This window comes from Sesamum indicum, linkage group LG14, assembly GCF_000512975.1.
Source record: "Sesamum indicum cultivar Zhongzhi No. 13 linkage group LG14, S_indicum_v1.0, whole genome shotgun sequence".
NCBI classification, from domain to species: Eukaryota; Viridiplantae; Streptophyta; class Magnoliopsida; order Lamiales; family Pedaliaceae; genus Sesamum; species Sesamum indicum.
In genome coordinates, this window is record NC_026158.1 from 1,880,414 (window position 1) to 1,892,864 (window position 12,451).

Here is a 12,451-nt window from a genome sequence, read left to right on the forward strand (position 1 = left end):
TTCACTCCACGCGTCTTTTATCACTTTCTCATCACATTCAACCATTGTTCTCACAATATTTTGAGTTTCTCATTTGTTTATTCAGTCAAAATAAATTACTGACTTAAGCATTGGAGTGTTAAATCCCTATTTTGTAGGTTAGCTCTCATTTCATTTTAGAATTTGTGGTATGATTGAATCTCTGTATGCATAATTTGAGTTGTTTGTGAAAATGTTGAGCTAGAGACATGAGAAATAGCTAGTTCTCACAATGGAGGTGATAAATTGCTCTTTCGAGGGAAAAACTCCCCTCTTACAGCAGCTTCTGTTGTTCCACCTGCAGAGCAGGTGTTGGGGGGCCTCAATGTCCCCATTTCAGCCTTTGAACCGGTAGTCTGCTGCTGCCAACCCTCTCTTATGTGAGCAGCTTTGGTAGTTCATCATGGAAACCATTAACTCCACCCCTTGAGGTTCCCTTGCAAGAGGAGCGAGACAATTATCCTAGGAGAAGTTCAACATTGAAGGGGAGCAGGGAGCAGTTGGATCGATTCCAACTGTGCCCCAACACGACGGACCTGCACCAGTTGACCCCGCCAACAAGGAGGGGGCAAACCAGGAGCCTATAGAAATTTGATGTTCTCTTAGGAAGGAAGTAGTGGAACTCCGCCAATAGGTAAGGAAAGAGGGCCCGCTCTTGCAGTGTGTCATTCCCTTCAGTGACGATATCATGGAAGAAGAGTTTCTTGTTCACTTTAGGGTGCCTTCACGCCTAAATGCTTACTATATCACCACAAGCCCTGCTCAACACCTCCGCAAGTTAGAAAATACAACCCTACTTTACAGGTATACTGACTGTTTTGATGTAGTGTATTTCTTACTACACTAACGAACTCTGCTAGTAGTTGTTCCGGCTGGGTCAGGTTGTTCTTTTGTAGATTTAGCTCTATTTTTGTATATCAGTTTGCTAATAGCAAGAAATACTGAAAATCGGCTCTCAGCCTTTTCAGGGTCAAATAGGAAGAAAAAGAGACCTTGAAGGCATATATCCAACGTTTTAAAAATGTTATTCTGGAAGTTCCAGCTACACACTAGGAGGTATTGATCATCGCTCTCATGAGGACCTTTGAGTCGGACCTCTCTTTGAATCGTTGGCCAAGAAATCACCAACTTTCATGACGCGCTAGCATAAGTAGAAAAATACATGAATTTTAAAGGACGCACAACTAGTAAAGAAGGGAGACAACCGCGATAGTAGAAGGGATAATGACGACACCTCCTCCAACAAGAAAGAGGGGAACCAAAAGGACGGTTCAATCCAATTGACCCAAGAAACGAGCAATTCACCCTGCTAATCACTAGCCCGGCACGGGTATTGATAGAGAAGCACCTTACAGTATAGTGACTTAGTTTATGAAGTCTACCAACAGATGAGCTCAATGATACCCATTAGAGCTGGTAGACACCTCACTATATGGCTTTGCAGGGGAGTAGTGCCTCCGTTAGTATAGACTTTGTTCCCCCTATTCTTAGAGATAGGACCTAACAAGAAGACCAATATGATTCACTTCCTCATAGTGGATATCCTTCAGCGTACAATGTCATTTTAGGGTGGTTTGCCTAAACACTTCCAAGCCGTAGTCTCCATCTTCCACATGAAGTAGTAGTAAGGGAAGTTACTGGTGATCAGTACACATCACAGAAATTCTATGTTGAGTCCGTGAAAGGAGGCTGCAGAAAGGACATGAAGGTAGATCCCCTTCAGCTTCGTAAGAAAAAAAAGAAGAGAAGCCTATATAGTGCAACAAGAATTGAAATGACGTTCTTGCTGGAGTGTACCCGGCAAAAACATTGTTGAGTATCTAGCTGGTACCAGGAAAGCCATACAAAACTAACTAGATCGACTTTCAGTTGGACCTGAATTAGCAGGGTAATTAACTATTTTCTGGCATGTAAATGTGGATGTCTTTGCATGGTCAGCCCGCGGCCTGGTGGATGTCAACTCTAGTATCATGGTACTCAACTTTTAATTTGTATATATCGTACTCATTTATTAGTTAACTTTGATTCTGTAAAAAAAAAGAAAATTCAAACAATCCTTAAAATATCTTTATTACAATCATTCTCCTAAATATAATCTGAATTATTATAAAATTTTTTATTTGAAATAAGCACTACTCAAAATTTATAATTTTCATACTGACTATAGAATATGTATAAACTTCATAAATTTACAATCTTATATTTTTTACACAATTGGTAATACTTACATAATTTTTGCCTGTCCTTTTATATATGTTGAACTTTTTCTACAAAAAAATTATCAATACAAATTTAAAATATTACATCGAATGTAAAATATAAAAATCTATAATATAATTAAAATATAATGTTCTATATTTTTTAAGTAATGAAATGATATAATTTTATTATGTGGACATATAATTGAATAAAAATTTATAAGTTAGATAACATACTATTCTATAATATTATATGCATTATGTATTGATATATATTTACATGTACTTTTTAACATAATTTATTTACTTTGTACAATATATTTGCATATATTGAGCTTATAAATACTTTTTGCATTCCATAATTTATCAAACAATATAAACTGTAAATATTATTTTTAAAGTAAAATATGAGTAAAATTTTAAATCACTAAAAATAGTTTAGGAGAGATATTTTAATAAAATATATTTTAAGAAGTAGAATAAAAGAGTAAAAGGGTAAGTGAGAAAGGAACTTTTGTCTTATTATCGCCAAATTATTAGGTCAATGCTGTTTTCATTACCTTTCATACTTTACGGGTGTAAATGAGATAAAATGCATAGTTCAGCGGTGCAAAGTGTGTTTAACCCAAAGTTTAATTCTAAAATTAGGATCGAATTAATTAATAAATAAAACTTTCATGCTAATTAATTTATATTATTTAATATATATTTTAAACAATTTATTGCTAAATTCATTAGAAAATTAATTTTTATTTTTAAATTCATTAAAAAATAAAATTTTGTATATTAAATAATACATATTAATAACGAGAATTTTATTTATGAAATAACTTAATTAATGAATGTGGGAGCCTGCCTTCTGTTTTCCCACTTCTCAATTTCCTAATTTTTATTTGAAAAATGATCTTTGACATTTTCTCACCTTTCATTTATTTAACTTATCTTAACCTTGTTTTGGTAGTTTGGTAGTTCGTGGGATAGTGATTATTAATTGGTCAGGCTTGTCGTAGGTACAACCTTTATAGCTCCACGTGCTGACTCCACCCACCATTTCTCTCAACATTCATTGCGGACTTGACTATTGATAAGAATAGAATTGAGAATTAATATTCATACTTTTATGGAAAATTTAGATAATAATATTTCCCAAAAAATTTAAAAAAAAACATTAATGGTAATTTAAAATAAAAATCTTGAATGAAGACTGTATTATCCTGCACTGGTGTTTTTTCTTTTTATTTTTTTTCCCTTTCAAGAAAGCTTTATCCATAGTTAACTTAGATAATTTATTATATTAAAATAAATAAATTTTATAATTGAATTATATCGAAACAACGAAGAATTCTTACCTCTAGATAAAAAAAATAATAATAATAAAGAAAACCAACAATTCGTACCAAAATTCAAATATTTTATTTAAACGTATATTTGTATTTTCGGCATTACAATAAAAAGCAATTAATATTCGTGATAGAATGTTAAGTGATAGTTTCAAAGTTCTCTTACATATTTATATATATATATATATATTTAATGATAATAATAATTTTCATCTTGCCACTTTAAACAATTAGTGACACATCTTATCGTGAAAACTTAGTGAAAATCACTAAAAGGAATATGGATTTTTTTTTCTGCGGTTAATTCATATTATAGCAAAAAGAAGAAACGCATGGCAGATACAAATCAACCAAGCTTCAAAACAATAATTAGTTGTTGTTTCTGCAAGTGTAGCCAAAACATTAGTTATGATCAAAATTATGGTAAATGTTTTGGCTATCGTTACGAACCTCAGTGAATATTGATTAATCGTGATAAAAATTTAAGTTTCTACTTTGATTTATTTAACCGTGGTTAATAGTATAAATTTACTATGACTTTTAAATTGTAAGAAATTATAGTGTAGAGAAAACACAAACTTTTGTAGTGAATAGAACTAATAGTACGTAGGTAAGCCACTCAGAGGATTTTTGGCTAAACTTATTTAAAAGATCTTTTAAGTACATTCACATTTTATAAGATAATAGATTTTACATATTTATAAAATAATTTTATGAAATCTTTGGATAAGATAAAATTATGAAACTTACACAATCTTAGTAATGAAGATTTTGTAATAGAGTCCGAGGAAAAAGAAAATCTTAGAAATAAGCCGCACCGTCTTACTTTCCTTAAAGAGCCTGTGAGCTCCTAATATCTCTTATTCTTGGAATTTATAAGCTTTTGTTCTTAAAAAATTTACCAAACGTTTTATGGCATTTTATAAACTCTCAAACATCTTATAAGTATTTTAAACAGTTCATCCAAACACCCTCTTACAGATTTTTTTACTGCAAATACTATTGTATCTTCTACTCCATTCAATATATATATATATATGACATGTGTATAAAAGAATTTCAAAGTAAAGTATATATATAATGTCGTTTTTATACTCATAATATATATATATATATATATATATATATATATTAAATGTAATAGGAGTACAATATGATTTGGAATATAAAATGCAACTCCTACTCCCCGGATCAAAGCATCAACATGCACTAGGATTTGGTACTGCATTAACAACACAGATAGGGCTAGCTAATTTGTCATTTCATCTATTTCAGGGGATATTTTCAAAGAAAAAAAAAATTCAAATATGTAAAATTACCATTTTGTCCCACTCCCTTTTTCCTTGGGTTGCCACCATTATATGTATGCATCAGATCTTTTCTTCCCTCCGCAGAGATAACCATGTATCCTCTCAAACAAACTCATGCAAGTACTTCCCTTCTCTCTTCTTCCTCAGCCTTCCATGAAAAACTAGCTACACCATGGAGTAAATCATGCCCACCGAGCACTAATTACTTGCGACCATCCTCCAAGAAAAGTACAATCATCAAAGCTTCACTGTCGCTGCCCCTCACCAACTCTTCCAACACTTTACCACTCACTCCTGAAACTGAAACTGCAAAGAAGGTACAGCAAAGATCAGCTGCGAATGCATGCCCTCTTACTCCCATGGATTTCCTGGAAAGGGCTGCTGTTGTTTATGGAGATTGCCCGTCGATTCTCTACAACGAGACTAGCCGTACGTGGGCCGAAACCCATTCCAGGTGTGTGAAACTGGCTTCCTCCATCGTCTCCCTTGGCATCAAGAAGGGCGACGTGGTTTCCGTTGTGGCGCCGAATGTTCCCGCCATGTGCGAGCTTCATTTTGCCGTGCCGATGGCAGGAGCTATCCTGAATAATATCAATCTCCGCCTGGATGCCAACGCGATCTCCAATATTCTCCAGCACGCCGGGTCCAAGCTCTTGTTCGTGGATTTCCAGTCTGCGTCTGTGGTCGAGGAAGCGGTTTCCATGTTCCCGTCGGGTTTATCGCGCCCTGTTTTGGTCTTCATCGATGATCATTATGAGAATCATGTCAATGGTTCGTCTACCGTGAAGATCAATGGACATCATCGTCTTGATTATGAAGAAATGGTGGGAAATGGAGATCCGGGGTTCAAATGGTTCCGGCCTCACAGCGAGTGGGAACCGATTACATTGAATTACACCTCCGGGACCACTTCTTCTCCCAAGGGAGTGGTTAGCTGCCACCGGGGAGCTTTCCTCATATCAGTAAACTCTTTGCTCGACTGGGCTGTTCCCAAGCAGCCAGTCTACTTGTGGACCCTGCCCATGTTCCACGCTAACGGGTGGGGCTACGTGTGGGCCATGGCGGCTGTTGGCGGGGCTAATGTTTGCCTCCGCCGTGTCGATGCACCTTCTATCTACCAAGCATTAGAGAGGTACAAAGTGACACACATGTGTGGTGCACCGGTGGTGCTCAACATGTTAACCAACCACCCCGGAAGAAAACCTCTGGATTCTCCCGTCCACGTAATGACTGCTGGGGCCCCACCTCCTGCTGCCGTGCTTGGCAGGGCGGAATCGCTCGGGTTCATAGTAAGTCACGGGTATGGGTTGACGGAAACTGGCGGGCCGGTAGTGACCTGCGCGTGGAAGCAAGAATGGAACAATTTGGCAGGCCCGGAGAGAGCCCAGCTGAAGGCAAGACAAGGAGTGGGGATGATCGGGTGCCCGGAGGTCGACGTGGTGGAGCCTGATTCCGGCGAGAGCGTGGCCAGAGATGGTTGCACCATGGGGGAGATCGTGCTGAGAGGTGGCAGTGTAATGCTTGGTTATCTGAAAGATCCAGAGGGAACATCGAAATGCATGAGAGAAGACGGGTGGTTTTACACCGGAGATGTCGGAGTGATGCATCCTGACGGGTACTTGGAAGTGAAGGATAGATCCAAGGATGTGATTATTTGCGGCGGAGAGAATTTGAGCAGTGTGGAGGTGGAGTCTGTTCTGTACAGCCACCCGGCGGTGAATGAGGCAGCAGTGGTGGCACGGCCGGACAAGTATTGGGGGGAAATTCCGTGTGCGTTTGTGAGTTTGAAAGAGGAGGTGTTTGAGAAGCCGACGGAGAAAGAGGTAAGGGAGTTTTGCAAGGCGAGGCTGCCGCTGTACATGGTGCCAAGAATGGTGGTGTTCAAGGAGGAGCTTCCAAAGACATCTACGGGCAAAATCCAGAAGTTTTTGCTCAGAGATATGGCTAAACACTTGCAAAAAAGAAAATTTTTGTCAGAATTAATAACCAAACAAGCGTGATAAACTTGCTGTGTGCTTGGTTATTTATTCTGAATTATATATCAATTATATGATTGGTTCAAATTTGACCGAGTTACGTCCGGACTAAAATTTCCCATAGTGGAAAATCGTAATAAAACGTTTATGCCCATCCTTGATCACTAAGTAGAATGCATGGATTTCTTTAAACTAGTCATTAATGCAAATAAAGAGAGAGAGAAAAAGAGAGAAAGAAGTAGATGAAATTATTAATACCTAAGGTTATTGCTGCTGCAGTTCATATATTTTTCTCTAAAAGTTGGCAAAGTTTCTATATTGAATATATGAAAATACTAAACAGAATAAGCACTTTATGATCACTACAAATAGGTTTCATCGTAAAAATATGCCTTATTGTCACGGCGTGTTGCAATGGATACATTACTAGTTAATGATGAAATTTGAACCGGATTTTGTGATGAAGTTTCTGCCACCAAAAGATAGTATAGTGCAATTTAGGTTTTGTGACAAAAATATGCTATCGCAAAATTTACGACAGGATGTTGCAATGTTGTGACTGATCCTACGTGTCATTCCAATAATTGCGATGAACTTGTGATGTAATTTCAGTGACACGTGCATCAATATTTTTCATACGAACTCGCGATGTTCAATGGATGTAAAATCTCTGTTGCAAATCATATTAATTTGAGACATGATGTACTCAGCCTCACGGTCGCTAATAGCTCAAGTGAAGGATGGTTTGCAACATGCATTGAAAATCTATTGGTCAACCGTGATTGATCATCATTATGTCCTCCATCGTAACATAAGAAGTGGGATCTGCGTTACCAGAAGCCGATAGAATAGAGTTACGACCTGCAACCTTTAGGAAAGATAAATCAAGTCTGACAGCATTAAAAATCATCCATCGGTCCCAATTCATCTACTGGTAATCATCCCAATAGTCATCATTTGAGATGCAATTGAAGCTGGCTCATTAGGATCATCAAACTCCAATCACTATCCTCGCCATTGTGTCCAATTATAATGGTTGTTCACAAAACCCTTTCAAAATAGGTCATATGTGGTTTGGAACTTACTGTTGTCGCAGGTCATGTAATCTTTTTCATTGTCCATATATCATGTAGATCTTTAACGCAATTTACAAAATCATAAACACCACCTCAAACTCAAATCTAATTCCTTCACTTCGGGATAGGGGTTTCTTGTACATGATTTTCTCAATTGTCTCAACATCGTTACTTAAACATTATCTAAAAAAATATATAAATGAAGTACACATATTTATCATACAACACAATTGCGTATTTTTAATACCAAATAAAAAGACACCTATTTTCACAACAACTGACATAATAGCATACTTAAATGAACCACACTTTCATTACCCATAACATATATGTTATTTCAAGAAATAATAATTAAAATACTCTATTATTTATGCTGAGATATAAAATACACAACATAATAGAAATACGAAATACAATTAAATTCCATCTAGCTAATGATGCTCCGACCAGTTAATTTTACACACGACATGTTGATTAAAATCTATCGTCATATAATTATAAAGAACCTATGTATGTATACATATTAGTATAAGAGCGTAAAAACGCAAATAAGATGCTATTACCTATATGTCATGATGTTTGAGATGGATGTGCGACGGATTTGCGACCACATATAACATATTCGTGGCAATATACCCGTTTTAATTATGTTGGTTTTGTAATGGAAGGATATTGCCGTAATGTTATCATTTGTATTATGACACAACATAATTAGTCCGGACTATGTTTGTTGCAAACGAATTGCAAATGCTGTCAGCAAGCGACGCGAATGATGGATTTTGCAACGCCTTCCCCCTTTCATCTTATATGTCTGAAATCCATCTCAAATTTGTCTAATACCGTCATGAATTTGCGACAGATGTGTTTTGTCATAATTTTTTATACAAAATCTTGAGAAAATGACGTTTGTAATGGATTGATGGCAAAGACACTTCCTCTCGCCGAATTCTGACACCATCTTTTACGATGTGTTTCGCGACAATATATACCTCTAGTTGCAAGTTTCCATCACAGTGTTGCTACGGAATTTGCGACAAAATTGTGCACTTGTTGGGCCCTGTCGCAAAGTCATTGGAAATTAGTCCATCCGCTGTTGCAATAAACCTGTTCTTTTCTGTACATAGTGACACATCAATTCTTTTTAAATGTTGATAAAACGACACAATTTAAGATAGTACCTGAAATATTTATATTGACATTAATTGTATTTGCAAAATTTCACACTGAAGAAAAATAAAAAAAATGCAAACAATATATTATAAACGAGCAATTTATACTCTTATTAACAAATAGCGATTTACCTTCCTTTATTTTGTAAAATGCAGCAATTCACCCCCCTATATTTTTTGAAATATAACAATTTACCTCCTTAGATAGGGAGGTAAATTACTTCATTTTAAAAAGTAAAGAAAGATAAATTGCTATTTCTTTTTATTATAGAGAAGTAATTTATTCATTTATAATATTATTGATCTTACTCGAATTCAGCGACCTCGAAGGTTGACTTTTTGGAAAATTGCTAACTCCATCAAGATCAAGTATTGGGTTCCTGAAAATAAAACAAGAACGTGAAGCTCGTCGGATATGTCCCCAACAACGACCCTCCGACGCTCAAGTTAGTGTGATCGAGGTAAAAATATGCGATTAGAGGTTGTAGATCGAAAAGTCTTACATTCAGTTAACTCAAAATATAGCGTCTCGGGTTATTTATAGGGCACATGTAGATATTGTTGTATGGTTCACGTGTCGCCATTCGATAAATTATCACTGTCGATCGAATGGCTCTTGTGTCAGGGTCTTCTCACAATGCCCGAATGCGGGTTTTTGGTCACCCGAACCGCCATTTCCCCAATGCGCGGGTCAAGTGTGTAAATGACTGGATTGCCCTTCATTAAGAGCATTTTAGGTATTTTGCATATAAACTGGATTTTACCCATCAATCATATAGAGATAAATTGCATTAAACCCAAAAAGAATAAATACATCTGCCTATTCTACTGAGAATGCAAGAGAAGTAGGCCACGGATTATATTGCCTTACCTATCTTCCTTTGCTGCATGCCTAGTTCTACTTAATTACTCTCGTGTTCAGGCACATGCAGCGGAAGTTGTCGTCCAACAGCTAGCGGGGCCTGTGATCTCCGTCAATGACATGTCAAATTAATAAATTACAGTAACCTGTCAAGGCATACCGATTTCCCTGAATTGAAGGTAACATCATAGTTTTAGTTACGTAGGTTTAGGGGTGGTCATCGCCGTCCTGTAACTAATGTATTAACAATTTTAGCAATTTCAATTAATCAGCAGAACTCAACTGAAAATTTGTTGGAACATGTATAGTAAAATCTTATAAATTAATATTTTTTTTAAAATAATAAAATCTTTCGGTTTCAACTTGAGTCTTTGTAGGTAAGTTTTTCCTCCAAAATGTCTAAATCTAATGCCTCTTAAGATGCAACATACAAAATTGGCATCCAATTGACAAAAAAAACCACAATTTTCCTATTTTCCCCAATTAGTCCGACAGATTTTCTATTGATTTCTGTCCGAAAAACTCAACTTGTCACAAATCATAAATTATAGAAATAAATTTACAAGTACATTACTTACTGGACAACAGTTGTCAATCCTAATATACAGAACTAAAAATATAATTTTATCATGAGTTGAAGTTAGATTACCCCATCAAATTTTATGTCAATTTTTTTATTATAAATTAATGCAATATGTGCATACTTTATGTGCATTTTATATTCAGTATTTGTATATGTATTATTTGACAACAAACTCTCAGTTGCATTATTTTACCCTTCAATTTGTACACGTAATTTTGCTTCAAGTAGTGTTATATTCTGTTAAATAGTCAAAAAATTACTTAATTTTTTATAAAAAGTTTAATAATTTTTTTTTAAAAGAATACAGTTATGTATTTTAAAATTTTATTTACACACGTCGAATGTACTGAAAATACTAATATCTTTTTACTAATTAAATGTTTTGCAGAAGTTATTTTTACAAGTACTCTTAACATAGTTTTAGTTTAACTTTTAATTACATTTTATCGTTCAAACTATGTTAATTATCACACTGTTATTTAATATACTTTTTTTCAACTTATTATCTCAACTTTGTAAAATTTGTACTTGTCATATATAATCATTTTTCGATCAATTTTTCTGTCGAAAAAGCATCACATATAGTACACATATCATAATTATGAAAATGTCATATGATATTTTTCACGTATGCACTGCATGTGATGTTTTTACGACAAAAAAATTGACAAGAAAAAGGTCATATATGGCTAAGTCAAAATTGAACAAAGTTAAGATGGTAAGTTGATACAAAAGAAAGAAGTTTAGATGACAAAGTGCAAAAATGACATAGTTCAAATAACAAAATATAATTTATCCTAATAATAATAATAAAATTATTATAATAATACTATTAATAATAATAGTAGTAACAACAAGTACTACTACAACAACAACAACAACAACAATAATAATAATTGTGACGTTCGTAGAATTTTTCACATAATTAGAAGACTAAATAGTATTATAGATTAAGATTGAGATTTAATAAAATTTGAACGGATTAAATTGGAGTTCGTTATAATATTTGGGGATAAATTATATTAATTATAAAAATTAAAAAAAACGTAAAGAATATTTAAAAAAAAGATTTAAATTAAATTATAGAAAAAAAGAAAGAAGAAAGAAAGAGAATTGAAAAGAAAAAGAAAGGATAATGAATTGAGGGGAGGGGTGGGCCATCACCCACCGCCCCACCTCCCCATGATAAACATACCTCTGTATATATATATATATATATTACAGCAACCATAATTCAATACAATTTGTGCAATTTTCCTTTTCTTCTTCAGTTGACGCGCAGCGAGGTAAGATTTATATTTTAATTTTTATTAATTTATATAATTATATTATTTAATTATTTCGTTTATTAAATGTTGTTTGTATTGATCGATATACTATTTAATCGGAGTACTTTATGATTTTGGCTATTTAAATTAGTGTCATATTAAATATCCCATTTGATATAAAAATAATATAGTTGGTTAATTAAATTATTAGATTTATTAGATCTAATTATTATTATAGCTAATTTGCACAATTCCATTAAAATGATTAATCAAATATGTAATTCCATGTATTGTTGTTTAATTAAATTATATAGCGACGATAAATTGATAGAAAATTCAAAAAAATGTTTCAAAAAATTATATTTAAGAAATATTATGTTATTAAAAAGAGAAGATGAGGTTTTAATGATAATCTAATATAGAGATGTTATTAAAAACAATAGTTATAAATATATAAGGGGTTTGATTAAATGAATTTTTATGAATTAGTTGATAAATTAAAGATATGTTTGAGAAGCTTCGAAAATGTAGTTATTTAAAAGAAAATAAAACAGGGGTTTGGGCTTTAATATAAATGAAATATTAAAAGATTGGTGAAAAATGTACGAACATTATATAATATTTTATTTGGAGTTTATAATATTCTAAATA

The 12,451-nt window shown here is 34.0% G+C and overlaps 1 protein-coding gene across 1 annotated transcript; it reads left to right on the forward strand.

Moving 5' to 3' along the window:
- LOC105176784 (probable acyl-activating enzyme 4) lies at positions 4,784-7,010 on the forward strand. The gene has a single exon (XM_011099689.2). It carries the CDS (start codon positions 4,959-4,961, stop codon positions 6,864-6,866), a length of 1,908 nt encoding a protein of 635 aa, XP_011097991.1. The 5' UTR covers positions 4,784-4,958; the 3' UTR covers positions 6,867-7,010.